The sequence below is a fragment of the Pempheris klunzingeri genome, chromosome 1, assembly GCF_042242105.1.
Source record: "Pempheris klunzingeri isolate RE-2024b chromosome 1, fPemKlu1.hap1, whole genome shotgun sequence".
NCBI classification, from domain to species: domain Eukaryota; kingdom Metazoa; phylum Chordata; class Actinopteri; order Acropomatiformes; family Pempheridae; genus Pempheris; species Pempheris klunzingeri.
Window position 1 is genome coordinate 18135775 of NC_092012.1, and position 24586 is coordinate 18160360.

The following is a 24586-nucleotide window of genomic DNA, read 5'->3' on the forward strand; positions in this document are numbered from 1 at the left end:
TAAGTCAGCATACACAAACGCAATAAAGGCCAGGAAACTGTTTATATAATCAGTCTTCACAGGAGCAGATGAACAGACCACACATTGCATGTCAATAACCCAGACCATCTGTGATTATTTCGTCACACAGATATCAGGGTGTTTTGTTTTTTGTTTTTTTTTCAAACAAGAAAAATGCATCAAGAAAAATAAAGAAGATAATCATGTCATTGATTTAGGGATGCACCATTTTATCAATATTCAATTTGCTGACCGCCATCTGCCCATCAGCAAATAGGATGACATTCACTGACAGCAGTGGCTGATGTTTACCTGTTGTGTCACATCAATTTTGCGTTGGCTAAATGTTGTGTTGGCTAGTTGTGGACGGACCTGGACATCAGCTGCTGATTTTAAGAAGAAGCCCGCGGCTGGACGCGACTCTGGTATAATGTAAGAGGGCGACGGTGCTGTGTGCTTTGTAGTGAAATAAAAGTGACAGAAATTGTCGGCCATGTGAGAGCACTGCACTGTCTCCGAGAAAGATCAGCAACGTGCATTTGTAAGATATGGACCATTGACATTTCAAGAGGAAGTGCAACAAGCAAGAATGTTAGCACGTCAAACCTCATCACTCATTTCAAAACCATTACTTGAAAGCGCACAACAAAATGGAGAAATGAACTGGATGCCAAGAAAGCACAAACCACTACGACCAAGACTCGGTCCATAATAACCACAGCATTTGAGAAAGCGCCGAAGAGACAGAGAGCCCTCACATGATTAGGTTGTTTCATGTGAAAGAAGGTTATAATGAAGTTTGTTTCATAAATGTATATGATTGGATTAGTGCTCATTCACAGATGGTGTTATGAATAGCTGAATGACTTTATAACAATTCAGCTTTTTTATAATGAAGATTTGTTTCCCCTGGCAAAAGAGGGGAATAAAAAAAGGACAAAAACTAAATAAACTACAACATCAGCTTTAAATATCTCTGCCAGCCCACAATTTCACAATGTGTGCATCCCTGAATTAATTGGTTGGTTTCTTTGTTTTTAAGTGTTTGCTGCTGGTGGAATGAGTGCAACAAAACCACTACTGCACATTGATAGAAATTGCAGATCATGATACAAACACATCCAGGAGGGCTTACTTGAGCGTGGACGCCGGTCATTTTGTTGAATGGGTGGTTGACAGAGGCAGCAGCGGTTGTGGTCACAGGTCTGACGAAGGGACCTTTATTTCTGTTTGCAGCCTCGTACGCGCTGGGACGAGTCCAGCAAACATCCATGATGTGGAAACATGACTTAACACTGCCATTGAGAGGAGTGAAGTTAAGGAGAAGTTAAGCACCGAGGTCAGAATGATGACATGTCTGAAAATCTGAGGCAAAGGGGACTCACTGGTTGCTATGGGGAAAGTCGAGCAGGTGTTGCATTGTCACAAAGGGGTGGCTGAGAGCTTCCGCAGGTGCAATCCTCTCTTCTGCATCAATCAACAGCATCTTCTTCAGCAGGCCCACAAACTCCCTACGGTCGGCCTTCTCCGCTAGCAAGTCACAACCTTCCAGATTCATTACCAAGTTCACCTGGAACACAGAAACGTTACTATTAAAACTACGCAAAACAGGGTCAAAGTGGCTGTACTTCCAGAGAATAAGGCATCACATGAGAAATGTTACATTACAGTGCGCACTGTGTATGATGTGTCAAAGGATTTTTGGAATATGACGCTCATTGTCTAAGAAGACAAACAATTAGTCATAAACATGAATTCGCTAGAATCTCTGCTGACTTACAAAAGTACAGACCAGTACGAGCACTGGCGCCTGCCTGGGGAATTTCCACCTGTGGTCTGTTTTGCTGTGAGCGAAACCTGAACCTTCACTTTTAGATTTGGTTTTAGTATTTAACTGAAGGGAAGTTAAGCTTAGAGGAGCCCTTGTTTTTTCCAGTAATACCACGTGTACACTCTATTTTGTTCGTGCAGCTGTAGTTGTACTTCCTCTGGTAAAGGCCTAGCAGCCTGCATCCTCTACACATTTGATGTTGAACTTCCTCTGAAGTCCTATTAAATGCGTTGTGGTCTGAGAAGCTGAACATACGTGCGCTATGTCATCCAAACAGCTGAAGATGTACTTCCTTGCTTCCTTTGATTTCATTCCCGTCTCCGTCTCATGCTCATCTGTTGACTACAGAGGGGGGAAAAAAAAAAAGTCAAGTGGGGATTTAAGAACCAAAGTCAGTAAAGCAGCTGCTGTGCTCAGTTGCGTTATGATTTTAACCGTTTATGTTCCCATAAACTGGTTCATTCGTCTTACATAGAAAAACCTGCATGCTCACAACTTGTGATTCTTAAGTAAGGAGAAGAGCTGAGAATTGATGATTAAATGCTCCTAAAATGTATTTCCTCTGCTCATTAGCAAGACATCATTGTAGAACCCTACGCTGATTCACAGTGTATGAAGCAACTGAGAGTATAATCTTTCCTTTGACTTGATAAGACTTTATCTTAACGGTTAATCCTGTGCATGTTTCAGGTTGTTTCCACAAAGCTATCATTGTATTAGTAACTGCAGTCATTGTTTGCCCAGAGGAAGGAAATATTTGTTGATTGAGTTAGAGCTGTCCTATGATTTTCACCATTAGCTTTATAGTGAAGCAACACAAGGCTTAAGGGGTTATATGTTTTGAATGAGTGGTAATAAAACCACTGTGTAATTACTTCTCACCTTTAGTCTCCATGCTGCATACGGTGAGTCGGACTCTTTGCAAAAGAACCGTGCCGTCTTTGTCCCAGCATTCAATAAATGTTCCCCTGGCAAACCTTGTGTCTGAGAAATGTAGCGAATCTGTTGGATGTGAGGAGGGAGGGAGGGGGGAGGCGAGAAAAAAAGAATATGAACAGAAGAAGAAATACATCTTGTAGCTTAAGAAAACAACATTTCTATTGGTTTAAATGTGTAATAAAAAAGCTCTGTAAAACAATTTTATATTAAATGATCAACATTTGTCTTCCTTCTAAAAATGTCACTTCAACAATGAGCGCTGCTTTTTCACATTATTGTTCATTTCTCCAGTGGTGGTTCAGTGACATCACACCATCCAGTCCCTCAAAGTTGAAGTTACTGTGTGTACACGTACACGGTGGAGACAGCTGCACACAACTTGAACATGGCACATTCCTGAGAAATAGCTTGACCCAAATAAGAGTCCCGTACGGACTGTGATCTCAGAAAGGTGTCAGGGTCTTTTCATGTAAGCTCTGATAACAAGGTTCCTATGGTGTCATTGCCAAATGCTTTGCTGCGTAATGATGCCCATCAGTCAGATGCTGTGGGGCAAAAGTGTCACACACAGGTTTATGACAGGAGACCAGTGAGAAGCCTGGCTGACGTCAATCACACCCGAGTGTAAAGGACAACAACCATTAGAGGTTCAGCACTGCTAAGAGGCCGAGACAGAGCAAAGAGCTCAGAGTCACTGGACACATTATGTGGCAGATTAAAGATCAGCATAATACTAAGGTCTGTCTCTCAGGTGCTCTTTGAAGTACACAAATGTAGATGTAAGGCACACAAGCATGAATGTCTGCAGCCCTTTACTTAATGTATATGAAGTTTCTACCCTGAAGCTGCAACAAATAGCTGCAACAAAATTTCCCAAGCAAGCAAACAAGAAAGAAAGAAATCAAGAATCAAAATGCCAAAGTCCTCGAAGATAAACGCATGATACGGGGGAAGAAGGACATCCAAAACCAGATCCAGCTGATGTCATTAGCTGAACTGTAGCTAACACTGTAGCTCTACGATTGCTGAATAAGCAGTTCCGGTCCAACCTGTACCACCTACAGGTAAGTACAGTAGCAGCAGCAGTTTGGAACAGCAGATGTCACGGCGTTGATGTGAGCCATGTACAGGCGAGAAAACAGCGCCTGGTGGTTGTGCCACCTACATCTACATATGTTGTTTTCTTGTCTTAAGCTCACTTGTCAGATGATCAAATGCCTGACAAACCTTGATGTTAAACCCAATGTTCCACTTTTTATTTTTCAAGAGGACAGCTGGCACAAGTGCTCAATGTAAAACCTCTAAGAACACAAACAGAGACAACAGGCTGCTGAATGTGAATGAGTGTGTTTGTGGTTGAGTTCCATGAAACACCTCACATTTGAAAAGTGAAAACTACAGAGACTGAGGCTGTTTTTGTTGGAAGCCCCTCGCATGTTGATCTTCATGTTGCTCTCCCTGGCCAGTGTGATGCTTGAGCGGTAGCTTGTTGTTGTCTGACGCTGAGGTTAAAGTATAGACATATTGCAGTATTTGAACATGGGTGGGACCTGTGTCTGTTAACTGGTTATAGATGAGGTTATGATAATGAATACATTCACTGGAATTCTGAAAACATGCATGGTGATTATAACCTCATCTGCCAAGAGATTTAGATGGAAGGGTGGAGATCCCCTGGTGTATCTAAAGGCACACTAACATCCAAAAGTGCCACCGTCCATTCCTCCTTTTGGAATTGCTCTTTAGTCATTTCTCCAGTAATGCTGATTTATGTCAACCAAAATCTCTCTCCCTTTCTAGCAAGTTCTGTCTGTCCTACCATCCACAACTGAGCCTATTCACAACATAGTCAAAGATTACTGAAACTGTACATTTCAGCAAACTTTACCCTAGAAGAACACTGACTAAATTCCCCCTCTTTCATGTCCATGTTATAGCTGTGCTGTGGTTCAGCAACACCATGTAAACAGCAACAGACACAAAAAACAATACCGTCAGTGTGTGTGGGTGGGAAAATTCTTGTGACGGGAAAACCCTTATTTTTCCTGGAAGGCGTGTCACTGCAGAGACCTCACAAACCAGGGAGATCACTGGTGCAAAGCTACCGCTTCACAAAATAACTATCTAGCGAGCCTGGGCCTGCTGAAGAGCAGACAGGAAGCGCAGGCAGCGTTTGTTTATGGCTGTCCAGATAACAATACACACTGCAACAGATTCATTTCAATGATATCCGTCACTGCAATAAATAAAAGTACATCTCAGCTCAGAATAATGTACCCACAACCTCCTACGTACCCGGTGGACAGAGAATCTCTTCCACATTTTTGAGGCAGCATGTACAAACTTACAGGAAAAATCCTACTGGAACGTGACGCCTCTAACCCCCTCTAACCCAAATCCTTTCTGCTTCCACTGACCCTGACTACATCCTCTTATTCTTACAGATCTTCCAGGTTGCCAGCTAGGCCAAGTCCCAAATGAAAGAAAAAAAAAAAAAAATCAGCAGGCATACGCCACTTACATGGTGCCTGAAAAAGAGGGCATAAAGAGGGAGAAAACAAAAACATGGGAAATAGAGTGATGCCAAAGACTACAGCACCTGGGCTAATCATAGCCACTCATAATAAGACAAAGGCTGAATCATGAGGTTTACCAGTGAAGTAAAAGGTGGAGTGACTGGGCGATGAGGTAAGGAGAGGGGAGAGTAAGAGAGGAGGAAGGGGGGAGGAGGAGCCCGAGTTATAAATACAATATGCTGTGTAGCATGGAACAAGACCCCTTGCAGAAAGATAAGAAGAAAAGGGGGAAGAAGGGGGTGGTGGTGGCTCAGTCAGCTCCAGCCTGATCACCCTTTGGCCCCTGGGTGACACCTCACACCAGCTGCCTGGCTGTTTACTGGCAGTTGTCTATTTATTTTAGGTGATAGAAGTTTACTAACTTTCTAATTTCAAATCTATTATTTCCATATACTTAAATATAGATATTCATTTGCTTCCACTTGTTGAAACCAATAAATTATGGTAGATGCACAATAAAACAGGGCAAAGCTACAAAGTAATTTAAAAAAACTGCTAGTTTGGATGCTAGAAAACTAAAGGCATCCAGTGATATCAATATATATTGATACTGTTTGGTTTTTAATCATATACACTTTAGTCAAGCATGTTTCAATAGAAAGGATGGTGGTTTGGATTTCGAATCATGTTGTCATGTTAAATCATAGTGACCCACAGCTCGATCAGTGACAGAAAGACAGAGAATATGGACAGACAAGTGTACGTTTGTGTTCTTGATGCTATTCTATGACTGAAATTCTTTAATGACTGATGATTTATTTAAAAAAAAAAACTGTGTGTACTGTACTTCCTCTAGAAAGAACCAGAAACCAAAATAAAATAAAAATGAAGTTGTTTTTTCTCATTAGTCCTATGATACTGCACTTGCTGGTTTTCCCACTCGTTGGGCATTTCCATGACCACATTGAGAACTGTGCGTGCCAGTAGGCACGCTTGGCAAAGAGACAAAGTGCTTACTATGTGGGGCGGGTGTTCAGTCACAGAAAAAACCGTAGGGATTCAGTGCGTTTCTAAAAGGCATAGGGGTTAACAAGGATCCTCCAGGGTGAATTACTCACACCCTCTGCCACAATCCACCACTTGCGTTTACACTGCTTTTGAATCAAATCAGCTACAGTAAGTTTTGATCTCTATCAAATACAAACTACATTCCACAGGTTCCTTCTCACGTGTTATCTTGCTTTTTATTTCATTGTCTCTCACACTCCCTATGTAAGCAAACTTTATCCTATCCCCCCTTGTCACCCCGCCAGCTCTAAGCAGTCTCTCACTAAATTGAGGAGGCTCTCCCCAGATATCTCTAAAGCAGCTTTGTAACATGCTGACTGGCTTTGGCAAAAACAGATTCATCATATTTAGACTGGTGGGGCAGCACTCAAGTCAAATCTCTTTCGGAGGTGTTGAGTTATCTTTCTTGTCTTGGTCCTGCGGAGAGTGAAAAATGATGCCAGGCCATAAAAATACTTTGGTATGAGTGCAACGTGCAGTGGGGCTGAGTGCCGTAATGTAGGGTGCTGCGTGAGACAGAGAGGGATCTGACTGAGGCTCTATTGGCAGGCTTTGAGTGGATAGGGCTCCAGGGCAGGGGAAAGCAGCTCAGCGTAAGCCCAGATCAGTCTAGTCCTGAGGAAGACACTGTCAGGGCTCCACTGGGGGAGGCAGGCTTCCAACAGCACCTAATAGACAAGCTATCAATCACAAGAATATGCCTATGAATATGCTATTCTGCTCACTGTCACAGACGGCAGCTGATACAATCCTCAGGGTACGTAGGTCACCAGGGAACCAACAAATACTGGACTAATCTGTTAGGGCATGTCACTTGAGCCCTCAGTCTTTCTTCATTCAAACAATCAATCACCATCATCCATGACATAATTAGTGTATTTATGCCAAAACGTTTTTCTTTTCTTAAACCGCAAACGTTTCTTCTCCCTCCTATCCATGCTGTCTGTACAAAGAAAATCCCTCCAGTCCCTTAAGGCAGCATTAGGCCTAGATCTCACACAGATTAAAATAACAGATTTTTCCTACTGTACACACTGTGACAATGTTGCATTCTTGTCCAAGCTTCAAACCATCTGTCCAAAACTCTGCAGCTGTGATGTTCCTGTCTGCCTTTTTAAGGCTTTGTCAGCTTCCCTTCCCGACTGAATCTGTGCAACACTTCTTCTGGGAGATTTAGACTGGCGTGGCCATGGGTCACAGTTCTTGCAAACCTCAACAGTGGGAGCCATGTCTGAGTCAGTAACCTGAAGGCAAGACTGAAATAGAGAGCTGGATTGAATGCAAACTCAAAAACAAACTCTGAACCCACTCTTCTGTGGGTTGCCTTGATTGGAAAGTGTACAGGGGTAATGGAAAAAGGAGGAGAGAAGAAATAAGAAAAGAGGCGCAGAGAAGAGAGCAGGAAAGTAACTGGTCGTGTGGAAAAGAGAGGGCGTAATGCTACAGAGAGGGTAAAACTTCTAAATGGAGGAATGAAAACGGAGCCCCAGAAGAAAACAGCTTCCATGTGGAGATGGTACAGAGAGGAGAGACTGACTCATGGAAGTTGAAACTAGAAGTAGGAGATGCTGGGATAAGTTGCTAAAAAGTGAGTGAGGAGAGGATGGTGGTTTACCTGGTCATACTCCAGGGCCCCGGGGTAAAGGGGCCAGCCCAGGAAAAGTTCAGCAATCACACAGCCTAGGGACCACATGTCTATGGCTTCACAAAACGGCAATCCCAAAATAATCTCTGGAGCCCTGTGGAACAGACAAAACACACAACTGTCAGTCTGAGGTCACACAATAATGATAACGCAATATGAAAACATTAAATGGTGTTATACTACAGAATTTTATATATATATATATATATATATATATATATATATAAAGGAAAAATGTTTTTGTGCCATCTAACTAAAACGGAAGCAGTCTGTCTGTCTGTCTTGTCCTTCGATTTTCTCAAGAACTGTTTATCTAATCAGCATCAGACTAGAACGCTGTAGGGATGACGTATTTCTGTAGACACACCCAGAAGTTAACATCGCTCAGGTTCCCTCAAAAAAATTGCTTTGGATTATTGCAGAAAAAAAAGCTCTGTGGCAAATAAAAGTTTGATACTTGCATGTTTTGTTTATCAACATATTCTCCACAAATGAACGCCACTTTGATTTGTGTAAATGCCAGAAGTAAAAAGCTAATGAGTTTCAGCGTAACGTCCCCGACAACCTCTGAAGTCTCATTTAGCCACTTGTTAGCAACCACATTTTCTGAGACAGGTAAAGGCTTCACAATTCCAGAGTGGGGTATTGACGGGCTTCTTTTCTGTCGGAACAAAATGTGAAAATCTCTTAAGCTTGTGTTAACCACAGGGCTTATACAAGCACCAAACCAAAAGCTCATTCAAAAAACCTGAAGACTTTGGGGACAAGAGAACTAGAAGTGCAAAACTGCTAACTCATTTTCAGGTTTCAGGGCTCGTTCCTGTGGAACTTTTTGATGAGGACCCAAGGCAGTGCTCCTGAGACCTAAGGCACATGTTAGTAATGCATTACTGTGGACACACTGTGTGGTGTATTGAATCAGGACGCCTATGGACTGTTACATGCCGAATGGCTTGCTGGGTGCAATTCTCCACTGCTCACGACAGAATATTCAAGAACAGATGAAGAAAAAGAGGCCAGAGATGTTACATTGTAGAAAACATTTCAAGCATCAGAGAAGTAAATTGCAGAGTGAACGCTTAGCCTGGTCCCACATACCTTGCTGGTAGCAATGACCAGGTATAAACAGCCTAGGTAAAAAGGGGTTAATAAACATTTAAATCATCAGCAGAGTACTCTAGAGGTAGTGTGTCTGCTTGCTCCAAGGGACAACATTACCTCGAGTTGCACTGTTGAGTATGTAAAATCTGCCTTATCTGGACTTGGGGGGCCTTAACTTCACTCTTGCTCGTGTGAACCTTTGCAGTAAATGAACATATATACTCTAGGATTAAAGGGGACACAATAGCAGGTGTATTGCCGAGGACCTAAGGAAGCACAGTGTCGAGTGTGAAGTTGTTCGGATGAGCAGTTCTAGAGAAGCTATAGATACTATACTGTCAATTTATGCTTCAACACCACCTTAAAACCCTTTTCCCCTCAATTTCGCTATTGATGCATGCATTGCTTTTTGGCTCTTTAGACTGGTGCTGCTGTCTTGAGCGAATAAATATCCATTATTTGTAATGTTTTTGAATTCCTGTTCCATCAGATGGGAATGTGTGACGGTACCAGGCGACTTGTAGGCAAGTGTTGTGAGCGCACTACAGTCGCTAAGCATCAGCAGGCTGAGTCAGTGGGTTAGCAGGTCAGCCAGACCAGGATCAGACCTTTGACAGGATGTTGTATCTGCTCTAGGCTGTGAGCAAATAAGCAGCACAGTCACTATGTCTTCGCCTGCATGCTGGGTCAGTGTTACTTCAAGTAACTCCATAATAGCCTTGTAATACCATGTCACAGGGACGGCTAGTGGTGACGCAGGACTGTCAGCAACAATTAAGGTAAGACATGGTGACAACTGTCAAGAACTCTGTGTTTAGGGCACACCGCAAAGCCTATAAACTGCGACAGTGCACTGACAGCATGATGTAGCCGGCACTCTTTTCCCGATTCCAAGTTTTTCTGTGCAGGAGTGGTCTCTAAGCTCATTAAAATCAATACGACACAATGTCTTTCCAGCTTATAGACTGAGCCAGGGCGCTGCCTTTAAGGGAGAATGTCTTTAAGAATGACAATCAGAGTATGGGCATGAATAATAATGCTGAATACTGGCTAAAATGATGACAGATGTTGTGTGTCAGAAGGGCAGGGGGATAATTCAACCATATCGTTAATAGTCTTAATAAATATATAAAGATATATGTTGGAATGATGCTGTGCTAATCGTTTAAATAGTGATTCTGTTCTTGTTGCCGACATAGATGACAGCATTTCTTAGAATAACTGAGCCCTAAAATTACATGAGAAACTTGAGTGACTGAGACATATCATTTCACTTCCGCTCAGCATATATACTCAAGATATACTCCTCAAACTATTTACCAACATGAAAGAATCCAGAGGACTGAAATAATCTAACTGACGACAAGGATCGCCAGTGAGATCGCAGTTTCAGATAGCGGGGCATGCCAACTGAGGCAATCATGCTCTTTCATACTGATCATTTCTAAAGGGTTCCGGCAGACTACTCTGACGTCTTTGGAGCCTTGTGGGACTGAACAGTGTTGGACATATGGCTAGCAACAAACTTAAGACCTGCTAAATTAAGTTTTAGACAAATTTATCACATGTTCAAAACAAACGCCTGCAACAGCTGGTGCGGTAAGAAACATAGCAGCAAGAAAACCAACCAGGCAGTTATGCCAACCATTTCAGCCTCACAGGCATGTCCTATTTATAAGGAACAGGTTTTCCCTGGAGAGTGAGGAGAGAGAAGCTACATATCAACACACCCTTGCATTCATCTGGACACGGGGCTAATGTAAGGATATACAGTAAGGCCCATCAGTTCAACTTGAGCTGCACTACAAGGCATCATTAGGTTGATCTAGTAGTTAGAGGCTAGCCTGTAACTAAAAACTGACAGGTGCCCCCTGCAACAGCCAATGCCAAGTCCATCAACAGCTCCTATCGAGGTCTGAGTTTGACAGCCTACTGGTTCTATCAATTAAAGGTGCACTGGATAAGAGCTTCTACACAGGCCTTAATGGCCACACGGTTAATCAACATCATATATTTCTTAAAATCAACATAAACTACTAATTGGGTCTGTGCAAACAATAGTTACAACGATGAGGCAATTCAGTATTAAGGTCTGGTCAGGGATACAGTTTTCTTATCCATGTGATGTACAATATGTCAATGGTCTCAGAGATCAAAACCTGAAACGGTTCTAATTTCAGGAAAATAACCAAGACAAGGAAGGGATAGAATCAGGAGTCACCTTATGTTTAGCTCCTCTTTTGTTTATTACTTTGTCAGATTCCACCGAAGATTGTGCTTCTGGGTACACTGATGAAAGGTTAAATGTGCTATTTTCTTACCTTCCCCTGCTGAATGCACAATATCAGAGGCACATGTAAAATCGCAGAGTGAAATTACGGAGAGCCAAGTAGAAAACAGGTCTCTCTCCTTTGGTTTCGTGGGGATGAGTGGATGTTGTCATGGTTGCAGGGCTCTGTCCTAATCAACGCAGCTCAAGCCTCACCGCCCTCTTGTGAAACTAAATCTATTTTCCATCCTGAGGATATGACGTACAAGCTAAGGGGCCACTGAACCCTAGACGAGCAGAAGCCTCGTGACTGTTGACTGCCACGTGCACCAGCTCCAGAGGAAATGGACAGGTACAATGAAAAAAAAAAATGAACAAGGTGATGGACTGGTATTGTGCTGTTTGCCCAGGGCATGGATAGACTCCCAGCCCATGTAACACCCAACGGGAACGAGTGGATATGGACAGTGAATGAATTGGTGTATCTGAGCAAGCACAAACTCACAGATGGCAGCACAAAGCACCCGAGGGCTGTACCAAGAAGCAAGTTCAACAGAACCAGGCTTTCTTAGCTTGGCAAACCCTAAACTCACAACTGGAGATAACAGGTATCACGACAGTGGTTTTCAACTGTCTTTGTTAACCTAGGCTTTGTGCTGCCAGCTCTGTGTGCCTTCCTATAGAGCTTTTATGTATCGTTTTATTGATTATTCAAAGAGTTTTATTGTATTGTGGTCTGACACTGCCTCATAATGACAGATGTGGAAATCCCTTTTGTTTTTGGCCAAATCAAACTGAAATAAATCTTATTGATTGAATATTATCTGTGATAAATACCAATAGGCAAATCAATTTTCTAATCAGTGGAGCTGCAGTACTTTGTAGCTATTGAGGAACAAACATAAAAGCATAATCCACAGACTTTAGCTGCTGAGGCTTAGTGTGATCTGCTGTGGAACATCTGACAGTGTGTGTTAAGAATGAAAAGTTGTAAATATTGTGTCGACCTCAAGAGTAAGTGTACTAATAACAATAATTATATAAGCTGAGAAAACCTTGTTTTCTAAATAGTCTTTGACCAATTATGTAAAGAAATATTAAAAACATTATAACACTGCAATAGATGATTTCCACTTTTTCTTTTCCTATACTATTATATTTTTATTAGAAACACTGGTTACACCACCTGACTATATTGCTTCTATATCCCCTACTGAATTCACATAGTTTCTTCTAAAGACACCATGCTGCAGTTTGCACCACTGTAACTGCACGGCTTCTTTCAGTGACATTACTATAACGTATGACTCTACATGTTTGCATCGTGATTTGCATACACAGTATAAGGTCTTCCCTCTACTTCGCCCAAGTTATTACCACACAAACCATGTAGGTACAGTTTATACAGATACAGGTCACTCCTATATGTAGCAAACACAATGGCAAGTGGTACATAGTACAGCACAGTACATGAGTGCATGATATAAAAATTATTTTAAAAAAACATAAAATCTAAAAAATAAAAAAAATCATAATATCACATTGATGATAGATTGATGAATTAATGGATATTTGCCCGTACTTGCGAAATATCACATTTATTGACTGTTTATGCAACAACTAGGGATGCATCAACCCAACATCAATATAATTTTACCATCTATTAAATGCAGTCAGTCTGCTTCTAATTCTTTAATATGTTGCAAATATATTGATTGTTAATCAAATATAACACAATTAATAAAATACAAAAGATTAACACATTTTCCCTCAGTCAGAAGACAAAAGGGTGCATATCAAGCCTGTCGACTGATACTGTGAAGTGTTCAAAGGTTGGAAATGAATTACTATGAGTGAGACATGACTTTTCTACAATATCACTGTGTTCAAAGGTTTCCATAGAGTGTCATGTGTTAGCGGTGAAAAACACCTCCACTGGCAGCAGGAGGGGAAAAAAGACACATCTTCAAAGAATTTCCTGCGTTTGCTAGCAGCGCTGTCAGAAGCACTTTTCAAAACATTCCCCGGTGCACAGATCACTTCTAGTTTCAATCTTTCTATCGCTGTATGCCATAGAATTTTAGAGATGCTCATTAAGTTGAAAACAGTTACAAGAATCTTGCGAACAACTTTTTCCAACAACTTGCGCTTTTAATGACTTTCTTCAATACATTAAGCATGAAACGGTGCAACATTTGGTGTTGGTGAAGTCACTGCAGAACACAGCCTGACTGAGAATAACAAACTCTGCACTGGCTGCTGGCTCGTCTTTAATGGGAACCATCACTAACAAACCCTAATGCACAATGCTGAGCACAGCAGAAACAGCAGGCCCGGCACGAGCACACCACTGTGCCAAGTGGAACCCGCCCACACTGCAGGTATGACATTCAGCAACAATCGCAAAATAGAACCCAAACCAGCAGGAGCAATGGTAAAATTTGGTTGTCGTTTTTTTCTCCTTACTGCCGTCCAGTATATTTTACTGCTCCTTTGTGGATCGGCTCTGACCAATGAAAACAAGTCTGTCCCCGGTCAGCAAGTTCAACGGTTTGCTCCTTCACCTCAAACAGCTGCTTCCCGTCTTCCATCCATCCCTTCTTTTCCTCCCTCTTTGTTGGCCTGTCCACATCCACAAAGAGGCTGAGGCACAAGGCAATGTTATGTCAGTGGAAGCGACAAAAACATGACGCCAAAACAAACAGTGTACGTTCACACTACATCGTTGACCCAGAGGTTCAGAAGTTAATAAGTTAGGTCTTCTTCCCACACGGATAGACATTCAAACATGTTTCTTTAGCCTAGGCTGCATTTGTATGTCTTCATTATTTAGAAATTCGGTTGAATCCTTTACTAATTTTAAGTTCTGCTGAGTGACACTGTGTCTCCAGCTGGTTTGGAACAACTATGTTTTCACAAGAATTGAATTTAAAAAAAGCTAAAATACAGCATCAAATATGTCAATAGTCTTCTCCTCGCAGTCAGGTTGCCAGCTTTGCACACTGCCCTACCTCTAATCAAAACCCATTTGACGGATGGTTGTATTGGTGCCCGGATTGCTGGCTAATAGTTAATACAACATGTTAGTATCTGTCTTCATTTTTTGGACTTTTGACAATGGCTAAGTGTTCCTTTTGCTTTCAGTATGAGTCAGGCTAAGCTATCAAATACACCACATATACCTCCATGCTGTGCTCACTACTGCACAGATAAAAAAACTGATATTAATCTTCTTCTCTGACTGTGAGTAAGACAGCAAACAAGCATATTTCCCAAAATGTCAGCGTCGCTTTGATATGAAGTCTGTATCTTATTTTTATCTCACCTGAAAAAAAAAAAAAACACAGATACGAGTTTCATTCTTTGTAAGAGGGGCCATGGCAGAGCAGAGAAATTATCTTCATCTCTATTTCTTATTCATGGCCATTATCTCACACTCCAGAAATAGTTCTCTGATCCTCCCTGCTCGGTCCTCACAGGGAGGAACCAAGTGTAAAGTGGCATCCTACCAGCTCACACAGAGAACAGCAAATAAGGGTGGCTACACGTAGGGAGGGGGTCATTGTCATTGCACGCTCACCCGGGTCTTTCGGTAAGCTTGTTCTGATAAATAAACTAATCTGGCCAACACTGCAGTTGGCAAAAGCTCAGCCACAAAGACAAACTAACAACATGGTGACTCCATGATTGAAGAATGGAGCTTTACCTCACATCTCCTCCAGGAAGTGTAATTCCAAACACACTCAGAGCAGCCTGCATTATTCAGTGGAACACAGAGGCAGCGTAGCAAAGGCGGAGGTACCACTTGCACTCTGATCCGCCCAGACCTTAGATTAAGGATACATGGCTTTGGACATGTTTTACAGATGTTAACCATTCAATGTGTTGACATGGAGCCAATGTTACAGAAAGTCTTTTTTCCAATTCAGGTGGACTGAGTTTCCCCTCTTCACTTTTTCCCTGAAATAAGGATCCTGAATTCAGCTGCAACAACTGCATATGGGCTCTGAACAAGCTAATGAGAACCTTTGCCTGTGGACAAACAAAACTAAAAATGGGTCTATATTAAAAGTTTTTTAATTTTAAGAGAGAAAACTAATTTTTCTAATGACAGTGAAACAAAGCTTCATGTACAACAGCTTATGATCAACTGAAATCTTCTTTAAGCCTAACATATACCAGAGTATATAGCAAAACGAGAAAGCCATCGGCACTTTACGGCCTTGACAAGAGCATTTCCTCGCTTGTAGTTGCCAACTGCATGGCCTTGGTCATGCAGGATGTCATTTTCAAGGTGAAGTCTCCCAAGTGCTCCATGGATATTTCACTCAAAAGCCATTAAAAACAACAGCATAGGTCTACAGACATCAGATCGTTGAATTTGAATTACTTTCTTCAGGTTAAGCTATCAACGCAAATAGGAATACCAGAGAAGGAAGCATTTAGATGTAAAGCAGTAGTATTACAGCACAGTATTTTACTGAACTGCAGCTCCCAACTGTGGTACTATGATTAATGCTGCAGGACTATTCGAACAACATTTGAACTATAACATACTTTCAAAAGCCCACAGTCAAGTACTCTTTGTTTTGCTCACATTTAATGTGATGAAACAACACATTTGCAGCTTTGAGGTGAGGTAGCCAAAATGCTCTTTCACTGAGAGATAAATGCAGCAGCTTCTGTTATTCTTTCCATTAACAACATATTGTGATGTGATCTTTGGCACAATATTAGCAGAATCTGACAATATGAAGCAGTATGTCAGATGGCCCTGATGATGGGTACGGGGTGCTAGTTAGCATAATAAAAAGTATGGCTGAAGTGATCGACAATGAGTCTTAAGGATGCGTGTATACATTTGAGATATTCCTGTAAACTTTAAGGGAATATGAAGTTAAAAAAAAATGTGTCAACTTAAGACAAAAAATCAATAGGGATAATCACATGACATGGCATCAAAGTGAACTGACACACACACAAAAAAAAGATGTTGAATAAACAGCATCATGAGAATAAAGCATAATGCATAATTGAGGTGCTTGCTAACTGACAGATTGGAAGTCACTTTGGCAATATGAATACCTGGAAGCACTCATTACCCACTAACCGAAAGAAGCACATAGTTCATACGAGGGTTAGATGCATGTGTGCCCACAAGTTCCCACACACTCACAAATCAAGTCTCTAAGACCGTCTGGGGGCTTATTTGCTCATTCTGTAAAAATGCCAGACCTACTTTTCAGGAAAAACATAACCCGGTAGTCATAGTGACTACTAGTAGTCATAGTGACTTTTGATTGTGACTATGCTAAATTGTTGCACAGGAACACAAACAAATAAGTGTTTACTGAAATACTGCTATTGCATGTCTGCATGTGGTAAGCTTAAAAGTGTTTGTGCTTAAATGTGCACATCTACATCCATATTATTCATGACCATATTATTTGTAAGACAGCATGTTTTTGAGGACTACTTCCTGGCAACGGATGGTATTTCGTCCTGTGGGTATTTGGTAATGGTAATATGAGAACAGTCTAACTGATAGATACTGATATGTATTGACATGTATGGCTGCAAAAGCACTGTCACATTTGGGTTTGTGCCAGGACTAAGGGAAAAACAAGAGGGGCCATGATCTGTACTCACTGGAGGCATGACATCGCCTTTTGGCTTTATGTGGAATAGAATGGATTACACTGATCTAATCAAGATGATATAAAAGCATTTACAACCTTCTTATATTTATCATCTCATCTTTTCTTTTGCCCTGACAAAAGAAAAGAGCAGATTTCTGAGATGCTCATCGGTTGATAAAAACATGACTGAATGACTTCTGTAAGTTATTTTTGAAATGAAGGATCTCTGTTTAATATCAAACCTGAGTTTCTGGCTGCAAATTGGACAAAAAACACGCTTGAAGCCCCAGCGTCTCGGACAACAGAACATCAAACATCAAGCTGGAGGCTTAATAGAGGAAACCGTGTTTTTGTTTTTTAGTTGGAATATGTATCTAAAAAATACGAGAGCTCCAATTAAGTGGCAGACCACAGCAGCAACTTGTGAGTGGCCACTGGCCAAAGGCTTGTAAATCGTGGAGGCAGCTGGGGTGCCTGCCAAACTTATTGGTCTGACTGGCTGATAGATTTGAGATATCCATCAGTCACTTTGCATTACTGGCCAACAAATATCTGGTGCTGCGCACACAACCAAACACCCAAACACAAATGGACATATGAAAATCAAAACAGCTGACGTTAGAGCTGGTTGACCTTGAACAAGTAAGTGAGAGCTCCAGTATTTCGAGCTGTCCTTATTTCATTCTGGCTGCCTATGTGCTTCACCATCTATAGAAGTCAAAGCCCACTGGCCGGCGTCCATGAGCTATTTTAAGCAACCCTTCACTCTTAGCCTCAGCAACGCTGTTCCCTCAAAGTATGCTTTGCATAGGGGTCTGCCAGGGGGTACAAACTGTAGAGGGACAATCATTTTACAAATTTATCCATAATAAAAAATCTAAGGAATCTACGCCCCTGTTCATAGCCTATGAGACATGTTACTGTACAACATAAACAAAACAGTATTTTACATTTCTGTGAGTTGGCATCAACAATTTCTTTTATTGAAACTCCACACAGCCATACCAAATGACACTGATATAGTATGGTGAGCATCAGTAGTTTCTTTATTTCAGGCTGAAAAGTGTTGCCACATGAGTCACCCATTAATTGAACTACTTTCCATCCGTGAGCAGTTTAACATCGACAGGAAAGTGAAGCACATTTTCAGGGAGCTTGCTTCGCTGATATAAATCAATTAAAACTGGTGCAAATGATGTGTATATCATTCTGCTCTCTCAAGTCAATAATAGTATTGATGTATATTGTATCAAAATACAACACCATGCAAGACCTGCAAGAAACTGCTGGTCACCAAAGCCTGAGGTTGACAGAGCTGACAAACAGAGTTGAAGCAGCTGCACTGTTCACTTCCTCCCCCACAAAAGCAAAGTACGACAGTTCTATTTTGAGCTACTCTCTGAAACAAAGTGCATTTACAATAACAAGAAAATATTCACCAAAATTATTCATAATGAGAAGAGAATGCAATAATGATGTCATTGACAAGTACTCTTCCCGCTGCTTCTGTAAACTATGACCAAGGAATGGGTCAAAGCAAGTATTGTCTTCTCACTTTAGTCAGTGAATGCAAATACAGACGTCGAATCATCTATTTGCATCTATTTTCATCCACTGTATTTTATTTCCTGTGGAGCGTATTGCTTCACTGCCTCGGTGTGCAAGCAATGAGAATTATTCAAATGCCATGTAAATGCCTTTCACTAAAACAGCTAGCACTAACCTGAGTGTGGCTCATAAATCCTGCTCTCGTCTTTCCAGCCCAAGAAAACCAAGGTTTAAGACCAAAAGCACTAAGAATCTACACCACAAAATCAACTTCATTTTGCCATTAGATTACGTCAGCACCTGGCCAGATAGCTATATAGTGTCAAGCTGTGAGACACTATGATCAACGTTTGCTTGAGACAGGGAGAGCATACGTTGAAAATAAATGTGTTCTATTTGGAACTGGGAAGTCGGAATTTCCAAGTTCCCAGTCAGAAATTTCTACTGGAAAGCCCCCTAAGGTCATATTTCCAACTAATCAAGGGCCTCATTAGTTGCATCAGGGGTGCTTGAGACACCATCTGATTTGCAAATGAGTGCTCTATGAGGGATTTAATCAAAGAAGAAGAAGAATTTTGAGACTGCAATAGTCATTGAAAGTGGCATATCGTGTTGAATTTAGAGAATCCACTTGTAATACTAGTTGTGTTGAGTTATTTAAATTGTTCTTTGCGCAAGTTGTTCATTGAGCACAGCTGAAAGATGGCAAATTTTGCATAAAATGGCACGATGTCTTACTCTTCTATGTTTTTATTATCTCTTTTTTATCTCTATGCAAACCAGAAAAAGGTACAAACCAAACTGTGAACTGGGTCACTCCTACCTCTGACATAACAGGTGATGCTATTTCAGGCCTGTTTTTCCAAATCAAATCGAAGTATTCGTGACAAAATGCCACGGTAATTTGTCCTGACGGTTTTCCTGCGGCACATCCAAGACGACCAAAAACACAGGCGTCCTCTCGCATAAACATGAGGTGCCTACTGCCATGTCATACCCCAGAGCCTGTCACAGCACACTTATTTTTGGAGTGACATTCTGTAATTTTTCTCCCAACCTTTCTTGACTTAATCTAACTGTTCATGCTATGCATTTTTTTCAGCCTTCAAATATTTGCCTATCCATTTTTTTCTATCGTACTATAATCTCTGTAAATCCTTTCAAGTCCCAAAGCCAAAGCAGCTTCGCCCTGAATGCAAATAATGCCAGACAGTCAATTAAACATGTTTTTTTTTTCCTTCGCTGTTTTTAAGTCTCGCAGAACACAATTTTCTTTCCCAGGCAATAGGGACATGAACAGTCAGTGTGTAGTCTGCTAGTAAACACTGCAGGGTCACATTTTTTCACAGGCTGTGGTATGTGGCTCCTAAATGGGCAGGATGTTGTGCAGTATGGGAGACATTTCCTTGTTTTGCTAGAGGAAGGGCTTTTCTTTTTTTAACCTGACTATGGTGGTCTGGACACCAACAGAGGCTGGAATTAGCTTGAAATGCACTGAACTCAATTCTGCTTTGTTAAAAATTGTCAAAAATGTCTTCGTTTGTACTCACCTATAGTACCGAGACTGGAGGTACGTGGAGCACACCGCCTTGGACACGTGACTGGCTGAGCCAAAGTCTATCACCTTCACCCTGTAGGGTTGCCTCACTGGGTCCACCAGCATTATGTTCTCCGGCTTGAGATCTGCATGAATCAGACCCATGTTCTTCAGCTTTTTCAGAGCTGTAGCTACCTGCTGTAGTACAGGTCTGATCACTTTCAGGGGCAGCGGGCTGAACTTATTCTGCTTCAGAAAATCATACAGGTTCTGCTCAAGCATCTCAAATACCAGGCAGGTGTGGCTGCGGTGCTGGAAGCATTCAAAGGCTCGCACCAGGTTGTGCTCATCTGCATTCTCCCCACTCAGACGAGCAAGGATGCCAACTTCAATTTGACCCTGCCGTGCATATGAAGGGTGGTTCTTCAGGATCTTCACAGCCACTACCTCGCCCGTGCCCCTCTTCCAGCACTTAACAACCTGGCCAAATGTGCCACGTCCCAAGAAATCCAGCACTTCATAAGTATTCTTCATGGAACACAGGACTTCATGCTGTACTACCTGATAGTCTCCATCCCCTCCTCCCGTCCCCCCTGCTGCACCCACACCCCCAGGCCCTACACCCTGTTTAGAGGGGCCCCCTCCTGCCCCCGTGGGCACAGGCGCAGTCATGGTTGCATTCCCCACATTCGTCGTTTGCAACATGGCAGGCAACATTGACAGTTCCTCCACAATCTGCATGGTGCTCCCTCGGTTATCCAGCTCCTCACTCTTACGTTTCAGCCCACATCGCTGAGAGCTGTCAGCTGAGTTCAAACCTCCACAGTTCACTTCTCTATCACCCTCGTCCTCTCCACCTCCCTCACCTTCTCCCCTGCAGCCCTCTCCCCTTCCCCCTCCTCCTGCCCCTGTTGCTCCACTGCTGCCCCCACTTGCTGTGTCTGTCTGCTGCTGCTCCTTGCCCTGCGAGTGGACAACCCCTGCGTCCTGTCGCTGCTGGGCCGCAGCTGAGCCTGGTCCTCCTCCTCCTCTTTTACCGGGCTGCTGTCTCTGTACACCACGCACCACCACCGTCTGCACCGGGTACTCTTGTCCTCCACGCACTTTCACACCCACTGCCAAGTCTCGGCTCGCAAATGAGTGGGCTTGTTTTGTTGGTTGCACTATGCCAAGGGTTCTGCTGTTCAGATAAGTCCGCGGGTGTGCCCTCTCATGGTACACACAGCTGCTGGGCTCAACTTTGAGTTTCTTCACACTGCTAAAGGCACTTGTCTGGGTTTGATAAATGTGTGGTGGGTAGACCAAGACTTGTGAGGCCATACCTGCAGAGAAAGAGAATAAAGCAATAGGTCATTAGTTTGGAACCTCAACAAACAACCGTGTCAGCATGCAGGGTTTTCCCTGCCTAGCTAAATCAAAGGTGGGCTGACAAAAAAACGCCAAAGTTATTGTGCTTTTTATCAGCCACTGCTAGAGTTACACTCAACATAGTGTCCCTGGCACACCCTTAAAGATGACATCATCAATTTTATTGCGTGCATGGTGCTGCACAATATTTGGGACTCAGTGCCCACTGTTCTCACAGGACTTTTCATTTCAGGGTGCAAGGGAGCAAATTCAAAGGGTTCAAACAGGCATCTGTAGAACATGACATTTGTTCATAACACAACTGTGAAAATTACAAGAAAGTAATGTAAAGTAAAGAACTGTTTTTTTAAAATATATTAATTTGTCTTGTCTGATTTAAAAAAATGTTTTTAAATGCTTTAAAACCAGGAGGCATAACACAAACAAACTAAGCGACTGAGGCAGCGGTAGACCAGCAACTCATACCCCTCGAGGTAAAATTACTGGTTTTGTAAACGGTCTTTGAAGACCGCCATGTAACAACTGTTTCTGGTTAAACAAAAAGGATCTTACAGGTCTATCTTTCCAGGGTTTCTCTCAGTAATGTTGTCAGACACTTCCAATAACAATCTGAGCCTGTCAGTGGCAAAAACAAGCACTTTTAGTGGAGATACTTTGACAGGAGCTGTTGCCCCAAAAGGATTACATTACAGCTATTGTAGCACATTTGCATCCGTTTACAGCTGCCGGCTGAGGGAATCTGTTGGGCCAGTTCCAACGGTTTTGTACCTACCAGGGGGGCTCAGGTTTAAAAAGACCCAAGCTATCCTAAGGTTGAGGGTGAGTTTAAGTCACTATGAGTCCAAAACAGTGGACAGATTCCATTATATTGTTTGTATTACTACTATATGATGACATCACAAGTAATAGTGTCCCACTACCATCCCCGACCACATATGCTAAATGTTTCAGGGTAAGATAACATGTTGTAGTGGAGTGCTTGAGAACACCTTCACCATTCTGCCCTATCCACTGCAATCCCACTAACACCTCCACACAGTAGATGACTAACTTCTCAAAGGTTTGCCTGACCTTTTGCTGCCATTTCCATGCATCCTACTGCAGGTCTCTAGGCAACCGATGGAGACAGAAAAGGGAGAAAAATAAAGTCACAAAGCATCATAACACCCATGTTCCAATTACCCTTTTAAGACATGGTTTATTTCCCCCCTCTTCTCCCACCATGTGTGTGTGTTTGAGGGAGGATAAAGCATTTAATGCTCTTGGAGAGACCATCATATCTTACTGAAATATTCTGAAACTCAATAAAGCGTAAAGGAAGAAGAGTAGTGAGGTAAAACAACAAGTTTCATGATTCTGCCCAGCTTCAAAATCAAATTGAAAACTGGCACACTGACCTTATCAGACTGCGTCTGTGTGCCATACTGGAGTCTATGACCTACTTTCATTCCAGGGCACATTCACCGAGATACAAGCAGCTAGTCCCCAAAGGTTTCCACACTTTAATCAACAGTGCATTTACAGAACCATGATCACCTACATAGAAAACAAATCAAACAAATCTTAATCAATGTCCCCAGAGCTGTGCATTAACAAGCTTATCTTAGTCGTACCACAATCACATTAATGCTTCATTTACCCAACTCATTCAAAATCTTTCAGTTTCTAAAAATCTAAACGAAAAGGACACACAAGTAACACAGGTTTGGGCCGTTAATGCCCCTGTGGAGTCTCCTAAAATAGAAATCCTTGATGGAAAACACACACTTGAATTGTGATAACACTGACGCTGTGAGCCACCCCTTTGACTCTATTCTGAGCAGCAAGATAAGGTCAACCTATTCCCTTGACAGCTCTTTGTAAAATCACACCCTGTGTTACTGTTTGGTGGCACTGTTTACCATCTTCTCTGTTAGAGACAATTTATCAAATTATCCCAAGCAGGGCTCAAAAGGGCAGCCATTTTGGTCGTGAATGGAAACAAAATTGGAAGGGCTCCCTGGGGAAATTGAAATTGGCGCACCTACAAATAAGTGTCCTAGCTGTCCAGTCTGAGGCCTGCCAGTGTCAGGAAACGTTTTCATTCTCAGCCCCATACAGCTAAAATGACTTCTACTGGTGTTAACTAGGCTGGAAGTTAAAATGTTTTCAGTATCTTGGCAGCTAGTTTGGATTTTTCTGTGTAGGGTTTTGCATATTCTGTGCCAGCATGGGTTTCCACAGTCCAGAGACGAGCAGGTTGGATGAATTACCTGTAGGTGTGTGAGCGAATATTTTGCCTGTCTTTATGTGCCAGCCCTGAATTAGACAGTACTCCACCTCTGGCTCAGTGTATGCTGGGATTTGCTTAATTTTTGTTGGGGTTGCTAACCCAACCTGTGTTTATTGTGTGTTGCCTGTAATTTAAAGCCATGTGATGTGCAGAATTTGAGATTGTCAGACTTTGGCAATGTTGGGAGAAAAAAAAAAAAAAAGATTATGCTGCATCAGCAGTTTGAGAAGTTTTTATGTGATTTCACATTTTGGCACTTTTAGAGGCAATTGTAACTCTGGATGAAACATTTAGGGCAGAGAAAATGCATACCTTAAATACAATCCAACCTTCTGGCCAATACCACACACTGAGGTTGTGATTAAATATTCAGTTAGCTTTAAAGGAGTGGATTTCCCGCTTTGATTTGATAGTTCACAAAGAGGGTGGGGTGACATTTTTCCCCTCATCAGGCTCCGTAAATGCACATTCAACAGCAGCTGATGTGCAGATCCGTCATGTGCCTCACTAAATTCACTGAATAAATGCTCAGTGATCTCTGATGTTTTGTGATGTAACAAAGCCAAGTATTTTTCATGACTTCCACATCTCATCTTGGTGCCTGGGGATTGGAGATGTTAACTGACTGGTCTGGAGATGGAGAGCATGCTGTCTGGTGCCTCCACTTGGACCACTCTCTCTACTAAGCCATCAAGATGTCGTGATATGAACAGACCCTAATTTCAGTGCAGTGACAAAGGCAGAGTTGATTGTATTAATAAAAAGGCAGGCTGTGTTAACTATTGATCAATAAGAAAGATTGCCAGCTCAGTTGTGGTTTGGCTGCGCAACAGTTTGCACACGTCCTTTGTGC

General features: G+C 42.1%; 1 protein-coding gene across 1 annotated transcript in view; it reads right to left on the minus strand.

Moving 5' to 3' along the window:
- Nucleotides 1-24586, minus strand: part of hipk3b (homeodomain interacting protein kinase 3b) — a 39611-nt gene that overhangs the window by 8392 nt on the left and 6633 nt on the right. The window contains exons 2-7 of the mRNA XM_070832519.1: nucleotides 20107-21415; nucleotides 7970-8093; nucleotides 2714-2833; nucleotides 2087-2173; nucleotides 1386-1570; nucleotides 1136-1295 (exon numbers count right to left, since the gene is read on the minus strand). Coding sequence (XP_070688620.1) covers nucleotides 1136-1295; nucleotides 1386-1570; nucleotides 2087-2173; nucleotides 2714-2833; nucleotides 7970-8093; nucleotides 20107-21415 — 1985 coding nt within the window. The remainder of the gene's footprint in view (nucleotides 1-1135; nucleotides 1296-1385; nucleotides 1571-2086; nucleotides 2174-2713; nucleotides 2834-7969; nucleotides 8094-20106; nucleotides 21416-24586) is intronic.